At 42.2% G+C, this 23,544-nt stretch overlaps 3 protein-coding genes across 4 annotated transcripts; 2 read left to right on the plus strand and 1 right to left on the minus strand.

Moving 5' to 3' along the window:
• Positions 1-524: 524 nt before the first annotated feature.
• Positions 525-10,055, minus strand: prkg1l (protein kinase cGMP-dependent 1, like). The gene is made up of 20 exons (XM_069682991.1): positions 9,948-10,055; positions 8,768-8,960; positions 8,546-8,669; positions 8,174-8,340; positions 7,494-7,607; positions 4,876-4,981; positions 4,565-4,628; positions 4,202-4,279; positions 3,910-4,004; positions 3,675-3,740; positions 3,512-3,589; positions 3,313-3,409; positions 3,071-3,210; positions 2,268-2,357; positions 1,963-2,104; positions 1,721-1,884; positions 1,502-1,624; positions 1,145-1,207; positions 985-1,051; positions 525-889 (listed from the first exon to the last, which is right to left on the minus strand). Exons 2-20 carry the CDS (start codon positions 8,955-8,957, stop codon positions 806-808), a joined length of 2,052 nt encoding a protein of 683 aa, XP_069539092.1. The 5' UTR covers positions 8,958-8,960; positions 9,948-10,055; the 3' UTR covers positions 525-805.
• A 1,017-nt stretch (positions 10,056-11,072) lies between these two features.
• Positions 11,073-14,761, plus strand: ubl4a (ubiquitin like 4A). The gene is made up of 4 exons (XM_069683444.1): positions 11,073-11,245; positions 12,493-12,598; positions 12,735-12,943; positions 14,153-14,761. The coding sequence occupies exons 1-4, from the start codon at positions 11,198-11,200 to the stop codon at positions 14,258-14,260; spliced, it is 471 nt and encodes a 156-aa protein (XP_069539545.1). The 5' UTR covers positions 11,073-11,197; the 3' UTR covers positions 14,261-14,761.
• Positions 14,762-15,049: 288 nt separating this feature from the next.
• LOC138610446 (dynamin-1-like protein) lies at positions 15,050-22,986 on the plus strand. 2 transcript variants are annotated; one of them, XM_069683209.1, is made up of 18 exons: positions 15,050-15,198; positions 15,785-15,911; positions 16,595-16,736; positions 17,028-17,066; positions 17,286-17,332; positions 17,433-17,504; positions 17,599-17,685; positions 17,854-18,016; positions 18,515-18,635; positions 18,766-19,104; positions 19,531-19,651; positions 19,788-19,943; positions 20,036-20,125; positions 20,226-20,324; positions 20,527-20,643; positions 20,732-20,841; positions 20,979-21,138; positions 21,271-22,986. In XM_069683209.1, the coding sequence occupies exons 2-18, from the start codon at positions 15,810-15,812 to the stop codon at positions 21,325-21,327; spliced, it is 2,022 nt and encodes a 673-aa protein (XP_069539310.1). In that variant the 5' UTR covers positions 15,050-15,198; positions 15,785-15,809; the 3' UTR covers positions 21,328-22,986. The 2 variants fall into 2 exon arrangements, with proteins under 2 accessions (XP_069539310.1, XP_069539311.1); XM_069683210.1 differs by lacking the exon at positions 17,028-17,066.
• The last annotated feature ends 558 nt before the right edge of the window (positions 22,987-23,544 follow it).

Below are 23,544 nucleotides of genomic sequence, written 5' to 3' on the forward strand. Positions count from 1 at the left end.
AAAAGAATCCAAACAACATGGCTGATACAGCAAGACAATACAAAGGTAGTCCATCTGAAGGTAAAGCAATGGAAAGTAAAGATGTAAAAACACGGCAGAAAGGAAACAATGCATAAAGGGTAAAATGAATTAAAATCAGTACAAGAAAATAAATTAAATAGGGAGAAATAAAACAAAACAAATAAACACATAAACATCACATCAAACATGACATCACATAAAAGCAAGTCTATAAAAGATTATTTGAATTTATCTGATTTTCTACCCTGTCTTCCTCGACGAGCTAACTTTTCTTTTTTAACGGTTTCATTGATTCACTTTATTTTGAAGTCGAAATGACACCACTTCCTGTATGTATCTTTCTGCCTCTCTGTGATTTGACGCCTTTCTGCAAGACTGGGCCGGCTCTGACGTCACATAATTACCGTTTATCGATGCGTTTTGGGAAAAACATTAAATAATGACAGTGTTGAGAGTGCGGATAAAAGAGGAGATAAAACACAGCGTGATGTAGCCTGTTAGTTTATTGAGTTACATTCAGCAGCAGAGACATCATTGAGTTATTATGGTTAAAAATCTAAAGAGATTCTACATCAGAAACAGTCTGAGCTCAACACATTAGGCAGCGTGGTTCATTATCAATTAATATAGGCAGTTACTGATACAGTGGAAAATATTTCTTGTTGGAAAATATAATTAATTCTTGATGGCAGCAACACTGAGGGCAGTGAAGTTTTTTATAAAGACTAAACCTTAACGTGATAATAATCTGACAGGTTTCTTTTTCCAGTTCACAGCTGACCCGTCAGAAATCCTCCCAGTTAGTGCACAGATCAACTGAGCCCTCAGTGTAAGGACCACATGTACTGCTGTCCAAAGGATGCTTCACCTGAAAGACAAACAGCAGGGTAAAAACAACACTTTCACATGTTTAGTAGAGCCAATCATTTTAATTCAAGAAGGAGAACTAATCATTAATCTTACTTTTGGAATAACAGGAGGGTTTAATGTTCTTTTTCGTAGTCCGTCCCAGTTGAACCCTTCAAACCACCTGGATAAAAAGCAGCATCACAACCTGTGAAACCATGTTTACAAGCACTGAGCTGAGTGTTTTTTCTCCAGTGTAATAAATCTGTCGTCGTACTTGTGCTTCTGAATGTCCTTGGCCCCGTTTCTCTGACTGCCCACTCTCTCGGAAGGATTGCTCCTTGGTGATAGAAAGCAAACAAGAACACACCAATAAACCAACTATGAATTAATAATCGGGTTCTGTCACTCTAGAGGTGGTGTTACAGCTCACATCGTGTCCGATACACCTGCTACATTTCCTAATATCCTCCTATCTGTTTGTGTGTTGGGGCTGGAGGAGGGGAAATATACTATAATATAAAAAGGAGGATTTGGTGGATGAATGATGGCTTTTAATGCACAATAAAACAACTAGAAAACATTAGGTCTCACATTATAATTCATGATGTCTAGCGGGTCATATTTACAACACCTGCACAGCTTCTTTATGAGACTGGAGGCACTTTTGCTGATGGTTTTTGGGAAGTCAATGTGATCGATGCCTCGAATGGTTGCGGCGAGAATCTTCATCACATCAGAGCCGCCGAACGGGAGCCTGAAGAGAAAAACACGAGCCTATCACCTTCACTTCAATCTATAACTGGAGAAATGAGCTTAAGAAGCTGGGCGGCACAAAGACAATCAAACTTACCCACCGCTCAGAAGCTCAAACACAAAAACACCCAGTGACCAGAAGTCTGCAGATACACTGTGACCTTTGTTTAGGATGATTTCAGGAGCCATGTAACCTGGTGTGCCACAGAACGTCCAGGTTTTCTTACCCACCTCCACCCTTTTTAAACATCCGGAGCCGATCTACAAAAGACAGACATCTAGTTTACTTTGATACAATTTAAAAGACCATTCAAAATGCTTGTAACAAATTTTTAGTACCAGTTTGGCATAACCCTGCTCATCCAGAACAACATTTTCAGGTTTGACGTCTCTATAGACGACATCTCTACAGTGAAGAAAGGTCAAAGCCTCAACAACACAGGCTGTGTAGAACCGGGCGCTGCACTCGTCCAGAAATCCTCTGGAACAGAGTGTACAAGAGCTGATTTAAGCCTTACAGCCAATAAAACAAAAGTGATGTAGACAGATTTAGCACACCGAGCCCTGATCACATTATGCAATTTTATCTGCATGATGAGAAAAGTGCATTGCATCTTAATTTCCCGTTGTCTAAAATTACTTACTTATCTTTGAGTAGACTGCAGAGATCCCCACCAAGACAAGCTTCTGTCAAAATGTAGAGGCACTCAGCGTCTCTAAAGGTTTTATGTAGCCTGTGATCAATAAGAAATATAGAAACAAGTTAAAAAGGAAGTTTAGCTGACTATAAGGTTCAAATCCTTTTGAAATTGCTCCTGTGGATTGCTTCAGCTAGCAGCCACGATATGGCTGTAATGGCAACAATTTAATTCTTTGGGGCAATTACAGATAAGTACGGAAGCCCTTAGCGGACATGAATCCATACATTTTATTTACTCTGTTTTTCTGTGATAACAAGTTATTTCTGATCATTGAACGATGCACCACCAGCACAACATCAGATGATCCTAATTTGTATCCCCAGATAGAAACAGGCTTAACTTAGCTCATCAGTGTGGGCAATGGCAGCATGGCATGTCCTGCTCTGTGATATCACAGTGACCAGCCGGAAAATGATCCCGTTATCATGAGAAAACAAGCTTTGTTATCTCGAGATAATTATCTGAATTAATCCGTTATAATGGAAAAACTTTTTTATCCTCAGATAATGTGATAAATAAGTTGAGTTCTTGAGAAAACGACCAGAAGTAACTCGTTATCACGTGAAAACGGAGTAAATAAAATGTATGGATGTGTGTCCACGAAGGGCTTCCACAGATGAGCATGTTAGGACCACTATAAGAGCATATGCAGCATGACATAAAAATAGGGCCCAGGTTGATTTTTTTATTATTATTAATATATTATGCAATTAAAAATGTCCTAATAAGAGTTGAAAAGCAGACACCTGACCACGAATGGACAATGAGCCTCCATCAGGATGCGTCCCTCTCTCAGGATGTGCTCTCGTTGTCCATTGTTGAGGATCGACTTCTTCTTAAGGACCCTCATGGCAAACACACACTGGATGTTGCCCCTCAGTTGCACCTGAGAGAGATTACATTATAGAAACATGGAATCTAGAGCAGGAGGCAGCTTCACACAGGATCGGTGTCATTGTGTGTGAGCTGCTATTAGATCAGCCTTTACCAGGTCTACGTGACCAAACTCCCCAACGGCCAGAGTGCAAATGATCTGGAAATCACTTAAGGTGGATGATGAGAGGACGTCAGGATCCTTGTCTGACCTGCTCACACAGAAAACAGAGGTGAGATTATGCATTGTGTTTTTGAAAAGGATGCAAATTACATTTAATTTTAGTTGTTAAATGTGTTTTAATTCTCCTCACTCAGTTGTGGACTCCTGGTTTTGCTGCAGCTCATGACTGCAGTCAAATACCAAACCGTCGATGATGCTTTTGAAGGTCCTGGATAAGCACATCAATTCATGAGCAAATATGTTGTAGCAACTGCTTTTTTTCTCTATGCAATAAGCACAATAAACGCACTTACTCTCTGTCTATGACCAGGCAGGTCACTTCACCTGCAGCAATCACATTCACAGTCCGAGCATCCTCTCTAAACACAGCAGACACCATGTTATCAAAGCAAATAACACAGCATAAGAAGAATATCATTGATGCCATGCTGCTACAAATGATACTATTTGCCATCATGCACTGCATGTTTAAAAAGCTCCTGTTTCTTCTGCATAATCTCCTCTAGAGGTGCACGATTTCCCCCATACCCCCACAGAGCTTTCTCTCCAAACCACTGTCCGTCACAGAGCTTAGAGAGGACGATCTGCTCGTCATGGCCGTGCTTCTTTTCCGTCACCTTCACCTGGAAGTTTCCGCAGAAAGAGAGAGGTAATGAAAAAAGAGGAAGAGCTGGAGAAAGAGCGATGTAGCGCCTTAGTCAATTATCACCGTCGCTCTGCATTTTCTAAAGCTGTGCGACATTTTGTCCTCCACAGTCTAAACCTTTTTCTCTGGCAGCTTCGTTTTATCTGTGCAGCAGGCAGAGAGCATCAACTTTACCTGGCCTTTGCTTATGATATAAAAGGTGTCTCCTATGGCTCCTTGTCGAATGATAAAGTCACCTTCAGTGTAGTGTGTCTGTGGAAACAGCAAAGACAGATAGAGGAGCAAACAGAGGAAAATAACTCAAAAAGAAAAGACGAAGGCCGGTAACAAGGAGAGACTTTTTCTGATTCCATCCAAGCACGTACTCATGAACTGATGCAAAACAAAGAAAGCCGAGGAGACCGTGTGTAAACATGTTTGTTTACACGCGTTCTATATGTGTGCTCACAAAATCTAGCGGCTGTATTCTGTTTGAAGAACAGAAGAATTGATGGTTACACAACACTGTGCTGCAGGTTTTAAGTATTTAATCTGTACCTTCTCTGTGAGATCAGACAGTTTCATGATGACATCCTCTGGCAACGACTGCAGGAAGGGAACGCTGGAGACACAAAGAGGAAACGCTTACATTTCAACTACCATGACAGGTTTGAAAATGGAACGATTTGATTTACTCAGAGCCTGAGAATAATCAGAAACATATCAGAGGAATGTTGAGGTTGTGGAGGGTGTTACAGAACGCAGACAACAGCATGACCCCTGTGTGAGTTAAAGGTGCAGGAGTACAAAGCAGCCCTCTGGGCCTGCATGCTGTGTGTCAAATCAAGTGTATCAGTGTTGATGTTCACCTGCTCAGCAGCTCCATCAAATGAGAAAGGCTGTTGAGTCCACTCTGCATAAGGATGGTCTGGTAGCTCTTGCGATCAATAACCCACAGCTTGCTGTCCGTCTGCGCTGCAGATCCAAAGACAGAGGCGGAGGAAGCGATACAGGCTTTGTAAGTGAATCTGAAGCTAAAATGGAAATACAATCGAGAGGCGAGCAGTGATGGACGAGGATGTAAAAAGCAGGAGCAGCTGAAGCTTTAAGAGCACACAGTAAGCACTCTATTATAAATGCTCGTCATGTAGAATAAAAACAAAGCTAAGTGCTCATATTCTTACAGATATGACTTTTAATTTCAATCTAATCTAACTTCCTTAAATATTATTACCCCCTCTTTGTGTAATAGAGTTTGAAAGAGGCTGTTGTAAATTAATAATGACCCGTATTGATTGGTTCACTGAAGCTTCCTGCAAGCGGACGTAGATATCCTCTAGACAGTCTAATTAGATCGACCATCTGATAACACGGAGCAGCCCTGATTTCTCAATTCCCCCATTCAGACATACCCCATCAGTTTTCACGTTAGCGCCACATGAAAGGCAACGCAGGGCTGTATTTGCATCTCAGTGCTGTGCGGGGGGATTTTTCTAATAAGTAAAACATCTTCTGCTGTACATCCTTTGAGTCCGACTGTCTGATGATGAAGCTCTGTTTTTCGCCTGCCCACACAATGAAAGAGACCACATGAGCAAAAGCCTTATTGATGGTCTCAGATGGCCATAATGAGAAAAAGAAAGTAATTTTAGGTCAGGAGGGAGATAAATACAGTGGGCCCTGAACAGATCCCAGAGAAGTGCTGACAGAAATGGAAATAGAAAAAAGAACAAAAGGTTTCTCAGATCAGCGTTGTTACCAGAGAGCTGATAGTAAAGGAAACAGTAAATTGGAGAGTCTGACTGGTGGCGAGATAAAGAAAGTAGTTTAAAATGGGAATGAGATGCTTTGGGACCAAACGAGGCAAATAAACAGATATTTTTTTCAATTCTGACTGAACCTGGCTGTTTCCACAGCCTATTTATTTGTGAAACAGGGTCAGATTCACACAGAGATGGCTGAGAAAGTTTTCCCAGAGGACTTGAGAATCGGCAGCAGGAAGGAAATGACAGCACACTTTGTTTTCTAAAGGAATAGCACTCATTCTTTCACCAGAAATGTACAGCGGTCAGCCATTGCATTATGACCACTGACAGCTGAAGTGGATAACATTGATTATCTCGTTACGATGGCACCCGTCAGTGGGTGGGATATGTTAGGCAGCAAGTGAGCCCATCGTCCTTGAAGTTGATGCGTTGGAAGAAGGAAAAATGAGCAAGCGTGAGGATGTGAGCGACTTTGACAAGGGCCACATTGTGATGGCTAGACGACTGGGTCGGAGCATCTCCTGCAGCTCTTGTGGGGTGTTCCTGGTCTGCAGTGGTCAGGACCAACAAAAGTGGTCCAAGGAAGGAAAACCGGTGAACCTGTGACAGGCTCATTGATGCACGTGGTGAGTGAAGGCTGGCCCGTGTGGTCCGATCCAACAGAAGAGCAAATATGGAGCATCAGAACTGGACCACAAAGCAATGAAAGAAGGTGGCCTGGTCTGATGAATCACATCTTCTTTTACATCATGTTGATAGGCGACTGCGTGTGCGTCGCTTCTCTGGGGAAGACATGGCACCAGGATGCACTGTGGGAAGAAGGCGAGCCGGCGGAGGCAGTGTGATGCTTTGGGCAATGTTCTGCTGGGAAACCTTGGGTCCTGTCATTCATGTGGATGTTACTTTGACACCACTTACCTAAACATTGCTGCAGACCAAGTACACCCCTGATGGAAACAGTATTCCCTAATGGCAGTGGTCTCTTTCAGCAGGATAATGCTCCCTGCCACACTGCAAACATGGTTCAGGAATGGTTTGAGGAACACAACAAGTTCAAGGTGTTGACTTGGCCTCCAAAGTCTCCAGATCTCAATCCAATCGAGCATCTGTGAGATGTGCTGGACAAACAAGTCCGATCCATGGAGGCCCCACCTCACAACTTACAGGATCTGCTGCTAACGTCTTGGTGCCGGATGCCTCAGCTCACCTTCAGAGGTCTATTGGAGTCCATGCCTCGACGGGTCAGGGCTGTTTTGGCGACAGAATGGGGACCTACACAATATTAGGCAGGTGGCCATAATGTTATGGCTGATCAGTGCATATATAATAGGTTATGATCCAATCATGAGAAGAGTGGACTTAATAAAAACTCTGAAAATGTTGTTAGTAAAAATTCAGTTAATGCATGATTGATTGCAGGGAGGGGATGTGTCAGTCAGACAGGTGGAGTGTAAGCAGAGGCTGATCATGTTTTAAATTCCTCACATCTCTGAGGAAACGTTTGAAGCCTTGGTGTTGTCTAAGATCTCAAAACGCCTTTGATTTCGTATTCAAAAGACGCCTACTGTCCTCCAAGCATGTGATACTCACTTAAACAAGAATTATTCATATCCCCACCAAAACCAAACTTAATTTCAGTGAAACTCAACCAGTATTTCGGTGTAACAGATCGCCAATAATGTCTTATATAAATCCAAGAAAGCAGCATGATGCTTTGTCACCTGAGACGGAGTAGGTGTGTGTGCAGCTGTAGAGGAGGGCCAGCTCTCCGAACATGTCTTCTGCCTCTATTGTGAGAAGCTTCAATCCGTCTTTGGTCACATCCAGCCTCCCGTCTGTTAACAAACACACAGTCAGTAAACAAACACAACACATACAAAATACGTAGAGCTCTGTAATTTTCATATTTCCGTCAAGATCTTTCTGCTGTCCGAGATGCACTGACAAACACAGATATGCAATCATCCCTGAGCCAAACAAGGTCACAAAGGACGGCAAGAGAAAAATAGGGAGCAGACACCCTCCATTACTGTCACATTGTAAATGCAGCCAAGATTCCTGAGAACAATCGAGCTCTGACGAACTGCAGCCAGGACGAATCTGAACCTCTTTACTCCTGTCTTTGTGTCAAGTTGACATTTAAACACAACACATCAATGTGGGTCACTTGTCATGCCCCGAGGAAGCTCCTCTTTTCTTGTTTAAACATGCAATTTTCACATCACTGTTTGTGAGCAGCATGAAATAATATCTAATCAAACTGTGAGCCATGACGAAGGCAATTATTACAACATATGATCAAACTAATCATTTCATCGCATTGTATCTGAAGCACCTATCATTACAAAGAAATGTAATAAATATCCTCCAGTATGATTGATGTAGGAAGAGAGTGATTCACCTTCTAAAACGTACGCCTGAGCCCCGCTGGTCCCCTCCTGAATGACATAGCAGCCTTGATTGATGGTGGTGGGATACATACAGGCTGTGATGGCTCTGATTTCTTCTTCATCCAGGTTTTTTAACAAGTCATTCTTCAGAAACGCTGCCAGAATCAGCCTCTGAGACCTGAGGACATTGGAAAAAATATGATACTGATGCAACATTTAAGCGCAACGTTATCAAACACCCTGAATTCGGTGCCATACTGTGGGCCACAAAATGATCAGAAATATTTATTGATTCAGAGTCCTGCAGAAAAGATTGGCACGCTTTGAACATTCGTGGGACTAAATTTAAAAGCAGGAGCTGAGTGAACACTGTGTGCTCTTACTCCTGGCTTTTGTCACAGCTTCTGTGTGAAACCATGGCCAGAGTCACCGGGTCCAGAGTGAAGGGCTCAGAAATGACTGTAGTCCTTTTGGCTTCCTGCTTGTCCTCCATCTGAGCCGAGCAAGCTAGAGGAAAAACAAAGTTAGTCAGGTTTAAGGCTCCTATTAGGACACCTGTTGGTGCTTAAAAAATATGACATATAGGAGCATAAAATGTTCTTTACCTGCTCCGGCTTCAGAGGGTCCCGGTAGGGTGACAGTGGCCCTGTATCGATCCAGCTCTTCCTGCAGTCTCCGAATGAGCTCATCCTTTGTGTCTAACTCCAGCTCTAACTCATCTATGAGCGTGTCCCTCTGGCGAAGCTCCTCGATCTTAAGTTGCAGGGCAAACTGGAGGTCCCGAAGTGTACCCATCACCTGCAAACACCAGGTGACAAAACACAGCAAAATATATATCTCTTTTCACACAAAAACTTGCACAAATTGCACATACATAGACTGTTTACGTTGAGAGGATGGGTAAAACTATGCTTCTTGTATTTCTCTCAATTCTGAGTTGCATCAAATCCTTTCTGCAGCTCCAGTCTCAGTTATCTTAGAGCTTAACAGTCCCTCTGTAATTAATCTGCATATCTCCCTGAGATTACTTTCATTAACTCTGTCAATAACAACAATGCAAATGAGGTATCAATAATGTCTTCTGTTTGGATAAGAACACACAGGACAGTTTGCTCTATGAATCTTATTCATATTCATATAACTGCTGGATACAAAGACAGAGATACAAGCCAGCAAGGGTTGGAGAGATAGACTGATGGTACATACAGAAACATATATTAAGTCTGATGACATTCCTTTTCAACAGGCTGAATAGGAGAAAATGTCAAGTGTAATTCAATGACATCGTTTCACATACAGTAAAAAAGGAGACCATAAATCTTTCTCTGCTTCAGGGCTTGTAATGCTTCTGGTAGCACTTGATTTGGTTACCAGAGATAGCGTACATGTACACATACATCATGAATGCACGCAGTACACTTATGCAGACGCTGTGCTATTCAAATTAATTAGACAAATGTCTATAAATTTAAGGACAGTTAAAAAAAATGACAAGGAAAACTAGTATGAAATGGGAAGTAGTGTCAAAGATATATACCACCCCAAACTGAGACATGGTCATCATAAACTCTTTTTTTAAGTCACACACACTTTGTGTCCCTGTAGGAAGAAAATATAGACGTTTTCATTTTGGTTCATGCGCGCGCCCAAAAGCCTATGTGATCAATAAATGAGTTGGTAAAAATCTGTCACCAGCGTTTTATGGTTCTACTGGACTGTTTGTAAACACAGATGCATGCTCTGACCTGCAGAATTTAATACAGTACAGTGGAACGAATCACATACCACTCACCACGTGCAGCCGGTCTGGCGTCGTGGAAGTCTTCCTCACTTGTCCTCAATAGGTTTGTCCCTGTTTGGCGGCAGACAGTCCGTGCGACAGGTGCACATCTCCTCTGTACCCGCCCGAGTGAAAGATGCTCCTCTGTTGCTCGGGGCTGGACAGAGCTATGGGCACAGACAGCAGGCAATCACATGACCAAGATAGAGGAGACCGTCCGCGAGGCTGTGATGATAAATGCATGGACTGGATCCCAATTGGGTCAGAGGGTCTTCGGGGTATTTCCGAGCCCAGGGGATAGGTGGGTCTCAGGCAAACTGAGCGGGGAACATCAATCATTTAATTCCCTAGATACCTTGCACATGTGTGCACTGATAAGAGGTTTTACTCCCCTTCCAATGCGTCTGTATAGCTACAGCAATGTAACCTATCCTGATAGCCTAACTTGATTGATTTACGAACGAAGAGTCTACAATAATGATAAAATGATCGCTGAAACAAATACCGATTTTTTTGTGCACTGTCACTTTATAGTGCACTAAAAATTTTGAAAGCTTCAACACTGTCTTTGTCTCATTTGTTCGGGTCGAATGCGCCCTTTTGACAAAACATCTGGCCCCAGCCTGGCCCCCTCAGTAGAATTGGTCTAGAACCGCCACTGTAGCCATTAGTAATCACAATATTTTATTAATGGTTAATGTTAGTTATAATTAAGACTTAAGAACTAAGCCAAGATATGGACAAATAGCTTAATTAATCTTTCATAGTCTTTATTTAGTCCATAGGACCAGAGACACTAAGTGCTTCATAAAGAAAAATAGTTTACAATATAGTTTTGGACATACATTTTAATAAGTAACAAGGTATAATTTATACAGTATGTTTTAAAGGTTGTTATTCAAATTCCAAACTAAGGCCGGAGTCTTCGATAAAATTAATGTTCCTTTTCCTATTATGTTTAATTATGGTCTCATCATAAGCAGCAGATCCAGTATTAAGTGTAATTATCCTTTATTTTTGGTGAATTGTCCTCCACGGAAATCAGCCACACAACACTCCAGCCAGTGGGTGGCAGCAGTGTCCTCAGAGGGCGGTACCAGCCCGCACGTACAGGAGAAGAAGATGGACTGTTGACAAGAGAAGAAGCCCTGTGGCTAACTCGAGCTAGCTAAGCAACGATATTTGAGTAGATTTTGTAGCTTAATATTTGAACGTGTGATTTAGGTGTTGTGTTTTGTTCCGGGTAACATTGAAAATGATCCTTACTGTGAAACCGCTTCAAGGAAAAGAATGCAGTGTACAGGTAAGCTAAGCCCCAGAGAGCAAGCTAGCGAACGCTATTTGTTAGCCCCGATACGCTAGCTTAATTAGCAACATTAGCTAGCTTTTAGGATAAGAGAGCTTCCTTATTAGCCGAAAGCCACGGACCGGTCACATGTTGAGCCGTCTTCGAGTGGAGCAACCACATGATTATTATGCTGAAAGATATTATGTTAAACACCGCATAGTGTAGCTTACATTGATTGACATATTTTAACATTTCTGTCACATCTCGCGTAGTCATCAGTTCGCTACTCTGCTAGCGGCATCCTATAGGCAGACACGTTATCAGGCTGTTATTTCACTCCTCTACATTACTACTATCCAATACAGCGGTCGTAAAGTCCTTATTTGTATTTGTGGGAGAGTATAATCACTTGAAAAATATTTCAATAAAGCAGTATGTATATGAAAAAGGTGTGGATAAGGTCGCACAGCCGTGTGCTATACGTAGGTTACTTGCGTTACTTGTCCTGCTGTCAACTCAACAGTCTGTGTCATTGTTAGATCATAAAAGGCCAGTGTTGACTTAAATTTGGGCCTCTGCCTCGAAAATGATAACATTATAGTATGATCCATTAAACTGGAGCTATATCATAGATATCTATCGCAACACCCACAACACGCTGAATAAAGGGACGTATGAACTTACTATTGACATAGTATGTGAGTGCCACTTTAGTTTAAGTATTCTAGTGCATTAGTCTGAGATTCTGAAGGTATTAAATTCAAACAGAAAAATGTGGATGCTTTAGCACATATAACATAAAGTATTTTGTTAAGTAAATGGGGAATTATTTCAGTAACTGGACTAAATTTGCGATTTAGCAGGAAAGAAGTTACTCTTAACGCTGTACATGTTAAATCAGATCAAATCACATAAGAACATGCAGTGCTTTACCAAACTGCTCTGAAAGTAAAGTTCTTGAAAATTAAGCACTTGGCTGTTAGTGGCTGTAGCTGCCTTCCTTGGGCTAGTGGCTGTTTCTTTACTACTGATATACATTTGGGTTGTTTGTCACTTGTTTACATGAATTCCACATCAACTGTTGGTTTTATTTAAAGCTGATGCCAAGAAAGAATGATAGATTGGTGACATTCTTCTCTACTATTCTACTCTTGGATGCTCATCAGTTAAACAAAAAGAGAGAATGCTAGCTAAATGTGTTTGTCAAAACAAATGTCTTGTTTGATCAGTGTGATTACATCATCACCTTCTTGATTTTTCAGGTGACTGAAGACGAAAAAGTTTCCACAGTGAAGGAACTTGTATCCGAACGTCTCAACATACCTGCAAACCAGCAACGGTTGCTTTATAAAGGGAAAGCGCTTGCAGGTACAATTTTTCAAAAGTCAGATTTTTCATAACCTTTGTGCAGAACTGTAATTGCTTGATCCACAGATCTATTCGGTACATTAATCAAACGTTTAAATTTTTGATGATTGCCTGCATGCTTTATTTCCTTCCTCAGATGAACACAGACTGAGTGATTACTCCATTGGGCCAGAGGCTAAATTGAATCTGGTAATCCGTCCCGTGGGGGAGAGGACTGGAGCATCGGGGATGGCTGCCAGCAGCAGCAGCAGCACACAAGGGAGAGTGTGGCAGACTGTGTCCACTATACTTGCTAGACACTTTAGTCCAGCAGATGCAGCAAAAGTCCATGAACAGCTTATTAAGGTATTAAATGCAGCACATGTTTGATAACAGGCATTGTGATCTTAGATCAAAGCAATCAAAAATCAGATAATCCATTTGACATGGATATTTATAGTTTCCCAGTTGTTAAATTAAATAGTATACGTTGTTGCCAGTGGAGGCCAGAGACATAAAACAGTCAGCATCAAATCAAAGACTTTTGGCCTAGCTATGTGTGTTGAATCGACATGTGGGGGTATGCTCATTGCTCAGAAGAAAATAATGTGATATTTTCTCGCACGTCGACATTATCCTTCAACTTCAACTGACATCAGATGTTTTGCTTTTTTCTGCTAGTAGAAAATGTATTTTTAGGGATATGGTGCTTCAGAGTTAAATTCATATAAGCACTTAAAATCTCCAAATATGGCCATGAAATGCAGCCCTCTTTGACCTAGTTTCAGTGTAATGATGTTATTTTTACGTGGTACACATCAATGGAAAATCACTTAACGGTAATGTTACACACAACTGGCCAACCAATACAATTGGGAAATGAACATATTTTTTACCATATATTTGAATCCAAATGTCAAACTAGCTCAGGAATATATCACTTAAAGTAGATCGATTTAAAGCCATTGTAGGGTCTAATAATGAGAGGCAGATATAACCCCTCTTTGTTCTTATAGGCACTGCAGGCTTAATGTATATCAGATTGATTCGTTTTGGTATAACTCTTTCTGTTTCAGCCTCAAAAACTCTCACTTTCATTCACTGTGAATAAATGTTGCTTAATAGGCCCGATAAAAGGAAGGTATTATAATGTATTAAAACCCTCACAACTTGTCATGAAGTAGTTATCTTGACTTTTGTCTTTATTCGATACTTCTGGAGATATACTTTTACTCACCTAGATGGCTACGACTTCCTAGTTTTGGTCTTTATGTCCTCATTTGGGCAGACGGTGCAGTCTGAAAGAACCAGCTCTTAAATGAGGAAATATCTAACATATTACAGAATAAAGGAGTGGGTGCTGTGTGTAGTTTATTGAGATACTTTTCAAGGCATTTGTAGCCACCAACATGGTGAAATTACCTGGTCTGCATTGGTCCACACTAAACAGACTTTTTTCCTAACCTGTGATATTCCATTCAAAATAAAGCAATAGTCCCACACTCATAAGTAAAAATAACTTCAGTGGAATACTTGAACTTTCTGTTTCTTAATACTTTTTTGTTTTTCTTCAAGGACTACGAACGCTCACTTCGACAACTTAGTCTTGACGACATTGAGCGCTTGGCGGGAAGGCTGCTTCACCCTGATGGCGAGGGCATGGACACCTCATACATGGACTAAGAATTATTCATTGTGATTGTGTTTTGAGCTGTGCTCAGAGCTTGGAGGTGCAAACAGCATGTAAAGTGTGAGGCATGGAAAAATACACTGAGTTTTCTTGCAGAGGGCCCCAGCTGTGTGCCTGATCAGTGGCTGAGTGAACACAGATAGCACTGACTGTTGATTATCTCAACAATCGGGCTTTCTTATCCATGACCAAAGGACTTGGATAAGAAAACTTGGCCTCTTTTAACTGGTCCCCGTCATTGATGTTGCAGTCAGTGACACAAGACCTGATCACATAATATCTGAATACAGAGGAGTCCATTTATGCTGTAGGTTTTCGCAGGATCTCTGGCTGCTACAACTCCCAGGGGAAAAAAACTTTTACTGAAAGGTATTTGTTAGTATGATGACTGGGTGTTTTCTGTTAAAAATGTGTGAGAAGGTGAATCATGTTTTATTCTTTAACTAACTGATTTTCTTTGTAAATATCATGTTTATATACACATACATTAAAACAGTAAAAAGAAAAACAAAAGTGTTAATTTTTTCTTGATGTGTTGTGCGCTGATCATTTATGCAAAGTTACAAGGGAATGCTGACTTAAAATGGTGTTAAAGGAGGAAAATTTTGCACAAAAAGTGAATGTGTTTTAATAAAAAAAGAAGCAGCTAAATTTCGATATTGATGGAGTAGGCGGGTCCAAATAGTGCGTCGTTTGTGTGTGGGCCAATCAGATTGCGCAAACGCTCCCGAGTCATATTTTATGACCAATCAGCTGGAGGACGAGTAACGGCAGTACCGCCTATGTGGGAAACTGACGGTTATTTCTTTCCCTGCTAATGTTGGATAGCAATTCCGATAAAATGGGTTGTTTTTGACGCTTGCATTTCTTTCCTACGAACTATGAAGTACGGACACATTGGACAAGGAGGATTCTTTTAGTTTGAACATAGGTAAGGTCATATTAGGGCATCGGTTGTTTCCGCGGCGAAGCTATCGTTAGCACAAAGCTAGCACATCTCTATCACTTCCTGCCTTTACCAATTAGCTCTAGCTTGCTATAATTGAGTTAGCTGATGATACCGAGCCTTTCGGCCTGAGCATCTGCATCATTTGTTGCCATGTAATAGAGACAGACATTAGATATCAGGTCAGTGCCGTGATTGATAACTGTGAGCCAGATTAAAAATTGAAATCCTGCTTCAGTGTGTAATCTGGTAGGATTAGGCAAAGTGTTGATCTATCTGATGCTAGGGCGTTACACTCCTCTCATCAGGACCACTCTCCTCTGGTCAAACATTAACTCCTTCCTATGGGACTACCTGTACCTTGTGTTTTGCACATTTGTCAGCTGCGGTTTATTCAACACATTGTTTAGTTTTAGTTTTTCTTGCTCAGAGAAAAATGCAGCCAACTTCAGTTCTCATTGTGCCCAGGGGAAGGGCATTTTCCTAGCTTGTGTTAGTTCAGTTAATCTAGTAAGATGTTTCTTTCCTTGTGTTTCTGTACATTCATGTTTGTTCTTTTTCACAAATTTAGTAAGAGTGCCCAGTCCATTGGAAGGATGGAGACTCTGATTCCCACCATCAACAGGCTGCAGGAGGTCTTCCTCACAGTGGGGGCAGAGGTCATACAGCTGCCTCAGATAGTCGTGGTCGGATCTCAGGTTAGACTGGAAAACAACACAATTTAAAGCTTATTTATAAACCTAACCATTATATGTAACTGTTGCCTAAACCAGGGGTTCTTAAACCTTCTGTGCCCAGGGACCCCTTACAGGGGAGAACATTTTCCAAAGACCCCCTCATATTCGTAACACTGATTAAGATTGGTGCAATTAAGATGCCATTGGAACCATTTGTATTGTAAAACTTATCAACCTAAATACTTCAAACCTGTTTCATAGTGATAAACAGAAAAAACATTTCAATTTGAATCATGTTAATACAAGTAATTGATCTTAAAAGCTTTCAGAAAATTAACAGTAGCAAGAGAGCCGCAGGAACGGTTCGTTGGAACCTAAGTGAGTGGAGTGATTCATGACAGATTGATGTGTCACAATCAGATCGGTTTCTATTGGTCCAAGGGTGGGAGTAATGTGCTTGTTTCATTGGCACAAATGGTCCTCATCTGTAAACAAGCAGTTTTAATGATACAGCACAATTATATAATTTATTATAAATGTATTATAATTATTTTGCGGACCCCCAGGTTATGGTTCGCGGACCCCACTTAAGAACCACTGGCCTAAACTTCACAGTTTTTGCTTTAACTGTAAGGATGTTTAATAAATATGTATGAATTGTTTGAGTGCGGTATAATCTTTGCCTTCATTGTTCTCCCTAACAGAGCAGTGGAAAGAGCTCTGTATTGGAGAGCCTGGTTGGTCGGGATTTCTTGCCTCGGGGATCAGGAATAGTCACAAGACGACCCCTCGTGCTGCAACTCATAAATGTTTCCCCTCTGCAGGAGAGACTGAAGATCGAGAATGGTACCTTTACATTCACTCATCTATTTATTAGTGTTTTAAATGGGTGATTTGATTATCCTTGAAAACAACTTGAAAGCAAGTCATGATTTACTAAATACAGCCATGTTCAAGGACAGCAGGTTTGTTATTTCAGTCCAGGCATGGAGTCTGCTTGTAGTAGCTTGATGTGATTAGCATTTAAGCATGTAGCGTTCACTTACAGTTTAAACTTCAAGCTATTCCTTGTAGAGCCTCGGTCTGTCATTGCTAACATTCAGTCTTTCTTCCTCTTCTTCTTCACTACTCTCTCAGGAAATGGGGTAAAACAAAATCCCCAAAACAGCTACCCAGGTCTCTGTATATGTGGTCTGCATGGACTCTGTGTATAACCTCGTCATTTGTTTTGTGGACCCCCCCTGAAACCTTTTTGTTTGTTCTGATCTTCATCAGTCAAGCATGATATAAATCCATTTGTAATCTTTTCAGTTTTTCTCACTTCTCCCCAAACGGTGCATTAAACTGGAGGCCTTTCTGTAAATTACTCACACTCGCTCTTTTGTATTTGTGAAGGTGTCAAAGCTGAAGAATGGGGTACATTCCTGCATTGCAAGAACCAGGTACCGTTATCTGAAACAATTCAAATGATGTGATGGGTTTCTCTGTCCTGTACTGTGTGCTGCGTTTTGTTTATGCATCATTCTCTCACCTCTCTGACAGATCTTCTCAGATTTTCAGGAAATACGTCGGGAAATTGAAGCAGAGACTGAGCGCAGTTCAGGTGACAACAAGGTGAACAGAAAGTATTGATGTGAACTCAATGACACCTTAAATGAAGCTTTTTACACTGCAATCATGGTTTTCTCTCTTCTCTTCCGCCCTCCAGGGAATCAGTCCTGAGCCCATCTATTTGAAGATATTTTCTCCCAAAGTGCTTAATCTCACTCTGGTTGATTTACCTGGAATTACAAAGGTAAACTCGGCCACTTGACAGAGATTTTGGTTCTGCTTCATGTGTACAAACATAATTATCACTTCAGCACTGATTGCACAGCATAATTGCAATCATCACAGATTAACAGCAGCTCTCCATCCCTGCTGGTCCCACAGTAACACTGGCTGTTCATTGTTGTTGCCTCAGGTTCCTGTCGGAGATCAGCCAGAGGACATTGAGACTCAAGTACAAGAGATGATCTTGTCCTTCATCTCCAATCCAAACTCCCTCATCCTCGCTGTGTCCCCTGCCAACTCTGACTTGGCCACCTCTGATGCTCTGAAATTGGCTCGGGAGGTTGATCCAGATGGTAGGACATTTTATTTGCAGGCGCCTCTTCTCCTCAGATCTCGATTTTCTTTCCTCTCCATCAGTGCTTATTACATACCGTGCTTTAAGTAGAGATGCTATAAATTATTTACTGTGCGTGAAGAGTGCATTGTACTCAAGTCATTTCAGGCTATTGCACCTGCCTGTCTTTACTTTTAACAGCATGCTGATAGTGAAGCGTTGCTCAGAAAGGAAGTGTTACTATCATTGTTCACTCGGAAGAATGGACTGATGGACGACTAGAATCTGCTTGTAGTAATTGTCTGAGACTTTTACAACAGACTTTACAAGTCCACTTGTGCCAGTTACAATATCTGTTTCTGGGCCAAAATTCTCCGCTGTTGGCCTCAAATATGTCCCATCAGAGACTTTTTACCTTGTTTGTTCGACTGCACACTTTCCTCCTGTCTTTCTCATTATAAATTATGAAAAATGAAGGTGGTAGACCTGTTAACTGTCTGTTTGTGTGTCCTGTCAGGTCGTAGAACACTGCTTGTCATCAGTAAGCTGGACCTGATGGATGCAGGAACTGATGCTCTGGAGGTCCTTCTGGGTCGAGTCATTCCTGTCAAACTTGGGATCATCGGGGTCGTTAACAGGTTTGCAATGAGAAATGGTTTCCTTTAAATTTTAAAGTGTCACTAAAAAAAGGTGGCAAGCTGTTCATTGCCCTATTACCCTGATCAACTATCTACAGTCCCTCTCATTCCCTAATTGGTGATCCCGCAGGAGCCAGCATGACATCAATACCCAGAAGAGCCTGCAGGACTCAATGAGGGATGAGCAGGCCTTCCTGCAGCGCCACTACCCCTCGCTCGCCTCCCGATCCGGCTCACGCTATCTGGCAAAAACTCTCAGCAGGCTGCTCATGCATCACATCCGGGACTGCCTGCCAGACCTCAAAGCCAGAGTGACCGTGCTGAGCGCACAGTACCAGGCACGGCTCAACAGCTACGGCCAGCCAGTGGAAGACCACAGCGCCACGCTGCTGCAGATTGTCACCAAGTTTGCAAGCGATTACTGCAACACCATCGAGGGAACAGCCAGATACATCCAAACCTCAGAGCTGTGAGTCTGACCTCCACTGACCTCTCTACAGTTGTCGGAGCTTTGTTGAATAGCAAATGTTTTTACAGTGAATGCAGCCTTTGTTCCATGTTTTAGTGAGCTGTTTTAAATTATTCTAAGGTTGTCGTCTAATTCAGCACATTTGTTACACAACTCAGCATTTTACTGACATTGGTTCACAGTGTATGCCATGAGGGTAATGTCCTTGGGGAAATGTTCTTGTAAATTGAAGTGGTATCAGCATCTTCTGCTGGCACATTCATCTCTGCAGCCCTTACCACAAGGTGATTAATTTGTTTGAATATGTAGGGAGCAAATATTGACCATTTTTGGTTGACTGCATTTAATTTTGGCGCATCTAACACTGCTGACACTCAGCACTGAGAAATTACGTTGGTGTCACAGCTGAACTCATCTCTTTAACAGCTGCGGCGGTGCTCGGATCTGTTACATATTCCATGAGACCTTTGGTCGCACTTTGCAGTCCATCGACCCCCTGGGAGGACTGACTGAGCTCGACATCCTCACTGCCATCCGCAATGCTACGGTGAGCTCACCTCACTTCTCACACTATTTTTGCAATTTGTTTCATCCAGATTCTACTCAATTTCTCTCGTTTGGAGGAATAACAGGTAAAGCGGGTGTGCCTGTGTATCTGTTTGTGTTTGTGTGTCGTCCTGCAGGGTCCACGGCCAGCGCTTTTTGTGCCCGAGGTGTCCTTTGAGTTGCTGGTGAAGCGGCAAATGAAGCGACTGGAGGAGCCCAGTCTGCGCTGTGTAGAGCTTGTTCATGAAGAGCTGCAGAGGATTATCCAGCACTGCTCCTCCTATAGCACACAGGTTTGCCAGCAGCTTTTGATTGACTTCCTAAAATAGGATCGCACTGAATTATTGACAGCCCCATTTAACAAGTGTATCTCTGTGTTTGCAAGGAGCTCCTGCGTTTCCCCAAACTGCACGATTCCATCGTGGAAGTTGTGACCGGATTACTCAGGAAGCGGTTGCCGATTACTAATGATATGGTAATCCACAGCTTAGCTAAAATGATTCTTTCTACTAATTAAAATAACAGCCGAGTCCTATTAACTGCCTGAGGTCTTTTTTCTGCTTTTTGTCCCTTAGGTTCACAATTTAGTAGCAATAGAGCTGGCCTACATAAACACCAAACATCCAGACTTCACGGATGCAGCGCAGGTCTCAGCATCTGTCAATAGTCAGCAGGTAGTTATTTGTGCCTTACAGCAGGCACTCGCATTTATCATTTATTCTGCCAGGGTAAACAGCAGAAGTGTTGTTCTGTAAAGCCATAACCATTATGTTTCACAACAAAACAATACACCCCCTTTTACAAGTTTATAGTGAAATTCCAGGCTCATCTTAAATATCTCTGACCCTCTGACTCTCATGGATTTCTTGCTGTCAGGCAGAGGGCCTCGATGGAGGGAAGCGCTGGAAGAACGAGAAGGTTGCAGAAGAGAAAGCTGCAGCTGCAGCTTTTGGCAGCCCCAGCAAAGGCCAGGCCATTAACCTCCTTGACACCGTGAGTGGTGGGATTAGCAGTAGGACAAAACACTTAGTATTGAATACTTTGCAGACCGTCAACATTTTACTTTGCCCCTCTCCGCCAGGCGGTGCCGGTATCCCGCAAGCTGAGTTCGAGGGAGCAGAGAGACTGTGAGGTCATCCAGCGCCTCATCAAGTGCTACTTCCTCATCGTCCGCAAGAGCATCCAAGACAGGTTCGGCTGGAACGAGTCCAAGAAACCCGGGGGGGCTCATCTCCCCTTTTCTATTACCACTTCTTTTTCTGTTGCGAGTCCATTAGTTGTTATTGATGCTGATTTTCTAACTTTGTCTCGGGGCTGTGTGTCCGCAGTGTGCCCAAGACTGTGATGCACTTCCTGGTGAACTTTGTGAAAGAGCATCTGCAGAGTGAGCTGGTGGGTCAGCTTTACAAACAGCAACTGCTGCAGGAGCTGCTCATTGAGTCACAGGACACGGCACAGCAGCGGACCGAGGTTGCTCAAATGCTTGAGGTAAAATTGGCTGATGCTTTTGTTCTCTGAATAGTTTCTGAACATCAAGAAAAGCCTGTCCTTTCGCGTTTTCTTTTATCTGCCACTTTAAAGCCAGTAAATTAACTGTCCCATTTTTTCTTTCTTTCTCAGGCGCTCAAAAAAGCCAATAACATCATCTCTGAGATCCGGGAGACCCATCTGTGGTAGCCAGAGGAAACGAACAGTTCCCTTGTCATAGGACAGCTTTGAGAGTTTGAGAGTGTATGTGAGTTTACAGCACTGAGCGTGAATTGTGTGTGTGTGTGTGTGTGCGTGCGCGCGTGTGTGGTGTGCATGTGTGGCAGCAGTACCTCTCTTTTCTCATGGACCAATGACCATAGCACATGTAGATGTCCTTTTTTCCCCTGTCAGCTGTCGCCCTGACCAGTACACTGGGGCTGTTGCTTTTCACTGTGAACGTTGTGTCGTGACAGAAATTAATTAAACACTCAGGCCGAATGTGTTACCGCGAAGCTGAAATGAGAACAACACAGCCGAGAACAAAGTCTTCTTGTTGGGTCAAAAGGTCGTTGCTGTAATTGTAAAATGTAGATTATATGTGGAGTCTTTCTGTCTGTTTTCAAGGATGCTCTCTGTTTTTTTTGGATCAAAACGTGCTCACTCTGTACAATTACACACTCCAAAAAAAATCGGGCTTACTCTGAGCCACTTCAGCAGGTGCTAAAATTATGTTAGATTAGATGTGTTCCAACTTCAATCCCCTGCTTCAGAGCACTCACCAGATTTAGAAATGAAATGAAAATCCAACTCAATCAATGCCGACTGCAGTGCCACACTGTAGACAGACCACAGTCATTTGCAGAAACTACAGGAGGAATGCAGATTGTTTCTCCTGCTAATCAATACGGTTTATTTTCCAAAGACACATTTACATATCAGCTCATTTATACTGTCGCGCTGACCTTTTAGCACGTTGTGTGTTCATGAACAAAGACCAAATCCCCCTTACACATTATTATCATCTGTTTCTATTTTAATGGAGGCTCCCGCGTAGATTTGGACAGCTATCCTATGTTGTTTACATGTACTTTACTATTAAGAATTTTAAATGAATAATAGGTGTATATACATATATATAGTTGAAATAGCCAGGAGATTATGCTACATAGTTAGGGTACTTAAGATCCAGACTGTAGGATTGTAATGTTCTGTGACTTCTCTTCATTTCCTCAAACTGTTTCAACACTGGAGAGATAAGGCTCTCAATCACTCACCCCTGCCCAGTAGTGAGGACACTGCTGGAGTATAAGAGACTCAGTATGCGGATACATCCTGCATGCAGTTTTCTCCCCTAACTGTGAATCTACATCATAAGTTATCCAGAGCCATTCGCTTCTGTGCCAATAATCATTTATTGTGTAATGTTGCTTGATGTGAGAAAATTATTCATCTTTTTCCATCTGCTCCCAACTTAGGCTGTTGTTCCAGCAAATTCCTCCCTGCAGCGCCGTAGTGATTAATGTGATTCTCTTTTCATAACCAAAACAAACCCTAAAAGTTAGGCTGCTTTTCCGGATGACCCGCCTTTAACCGGACCATCACCATCAAAGAGCAACTCTTCTGAGCGATCGGGGAGCGAGCGCGTCACTCTGTCAGTCTTTCTGAAAGCCTCTGTTTGCATGTGTGTGTTCAGTGTGCATGTGTGGCCGTACGAATGACTGATTTCTGTATGTTTTGTATTATTTAAATGTATATTATTATGTCAACTGCCTCTGAGTTCTTGCCTGCCAATATTTGTGATACATGTTAACTGAATGAAGTCTGCTGGAATTGGAGGGACTCATTAAACCCCAACAAAGGACACCACACAGCGTCTGTTTGAGCTTATTGATGACATGCACTTATAACAATTGATCAGTTTTTATGAGCTCTGTTTGTTTGTCTCCCACAGTGCTGCAGCGATAGATATGATTATGCTCATGCTGCTGCACTTCATTGATCTGAAAACGGCCTGTTTGGGTCTGTCACAGCCGCACCTACAGGGAGAAGGTGTCCCGGAGCGTGCCAACACACACAAACAGCAACATAACTCTAAACCTGCTTTCCACATTGCTGCTAAAAAAAGAGCTACACATGATGAAACTTCTCTCCTTGCATTAGGATGATAGATTATTACCCTTTAAAGTCAAGGCAATCTGAGTTAAGCCTGAGCAGAGGTGGAGAAGTGAGGTGATGGATGAGTTGGATGTTGCGGTAAGAGAGGCGAGAGCATGTCATTAATGTTGGATGAGAGTGAGCGAGGGCACGACAGTCGAGCGTTATTGGCGCAACAAGAAAAAACAACATACCAAGTGAAATCATTGAACTTATAAAACCCTGTAAGTGTTAGTTTAGCTCACAGCGTTCAAACAGAGATTCACATTA

Source organism: Semicossyphus pulcher, unplaced genomic scaffold (genome assembly GCF_022749685.1).
Source record: "Semicossyphus pulcher isolate SPU_LCO1_2020_fin unplaced genomic scaffold, fSemPul1.0.p SCAF_6, whole genome shotgun sequence".
NCBI lineage: Eukaryota > Metazoa > Chordata > Actinopteri > Labriformes > Labridae > Semicossyphus > Semicossyphus pulcher.

What these genes read in the sequence shown, in the direction of transcription:
- prkg1l (XM_069682991.1), bottom strand. Translation starts at nt 8,957, where the DNA reads ATGGGTACACTTCGGGACCTCCAGTTTGCCCTGCAACTTAAGATCGAG. An exon ending in TGTCTGATCTCACAGAGAAG is followed by an intron (nt 4,280 to 4,564) that starts GTACAGATTAAA and finishes CTGTTTCCACAG; the next exon opens with ACACACTACACTGAAGGTGA. An exon ending in AGTTTGGTCACGTAGACCTG is followed by an intron (nt 3,211 to 3,312) that starts GTAAAGGCTGAT and finishes AATCTCTCTCAG; the next exon opens with GTGCAACTGAGGGGCAACAT.
- ubl4a (XM_069683444.1), top strand. Translation starts at nt 11,198, where the DNA reads ATGATCCTTACTGTGAAACCGCTTCAAGGAAAAGAATGCAGTGTACAG. An exon ending in TAAAGGGAAAGCGCTTGCAG is followed by an intron (nt 12,599 to 12,734) that starts GTACAATTTTTC and finishes TTCCTTCCTCAG; the next exon opens with ATGAACACAGACTGAGTGAT. An exon ending in TCCATGAACAGCTTATTAAG is followed by an intron (nt 12,944 to 14,152) that starts GTATTAAATGCA and finishes TTTTTCTTCAAG; the next exon opens with GACTACGAACGCTCACTTCG.
- LOC138610446 (XM_069683209.1), top strand. Translation starts at nt 15,810, where the DNA reads ATGGAGACTCTGATTCCCACCATCAACAGGCTGCAGGAGGTCTTCCTC. An exon ending in TCCCCAAAACAGCTACCCAG is followed by an intron (nt 17,067 to 17,285) that starts GTCTCTGTATAT and finishes GTATTTGTGAAG; the next exon opens with GTGTCAAAGCTGAAGAATGG. An exon ending in TCGGGAGGTTGATCCAGATG is followed by an intron (nt 18,017 to 18,514) that starts GTAGGACATTTT and finishes GTGTCCTGTCAG; the next exon opens with GTCGTAGAACACTGCTTGTC.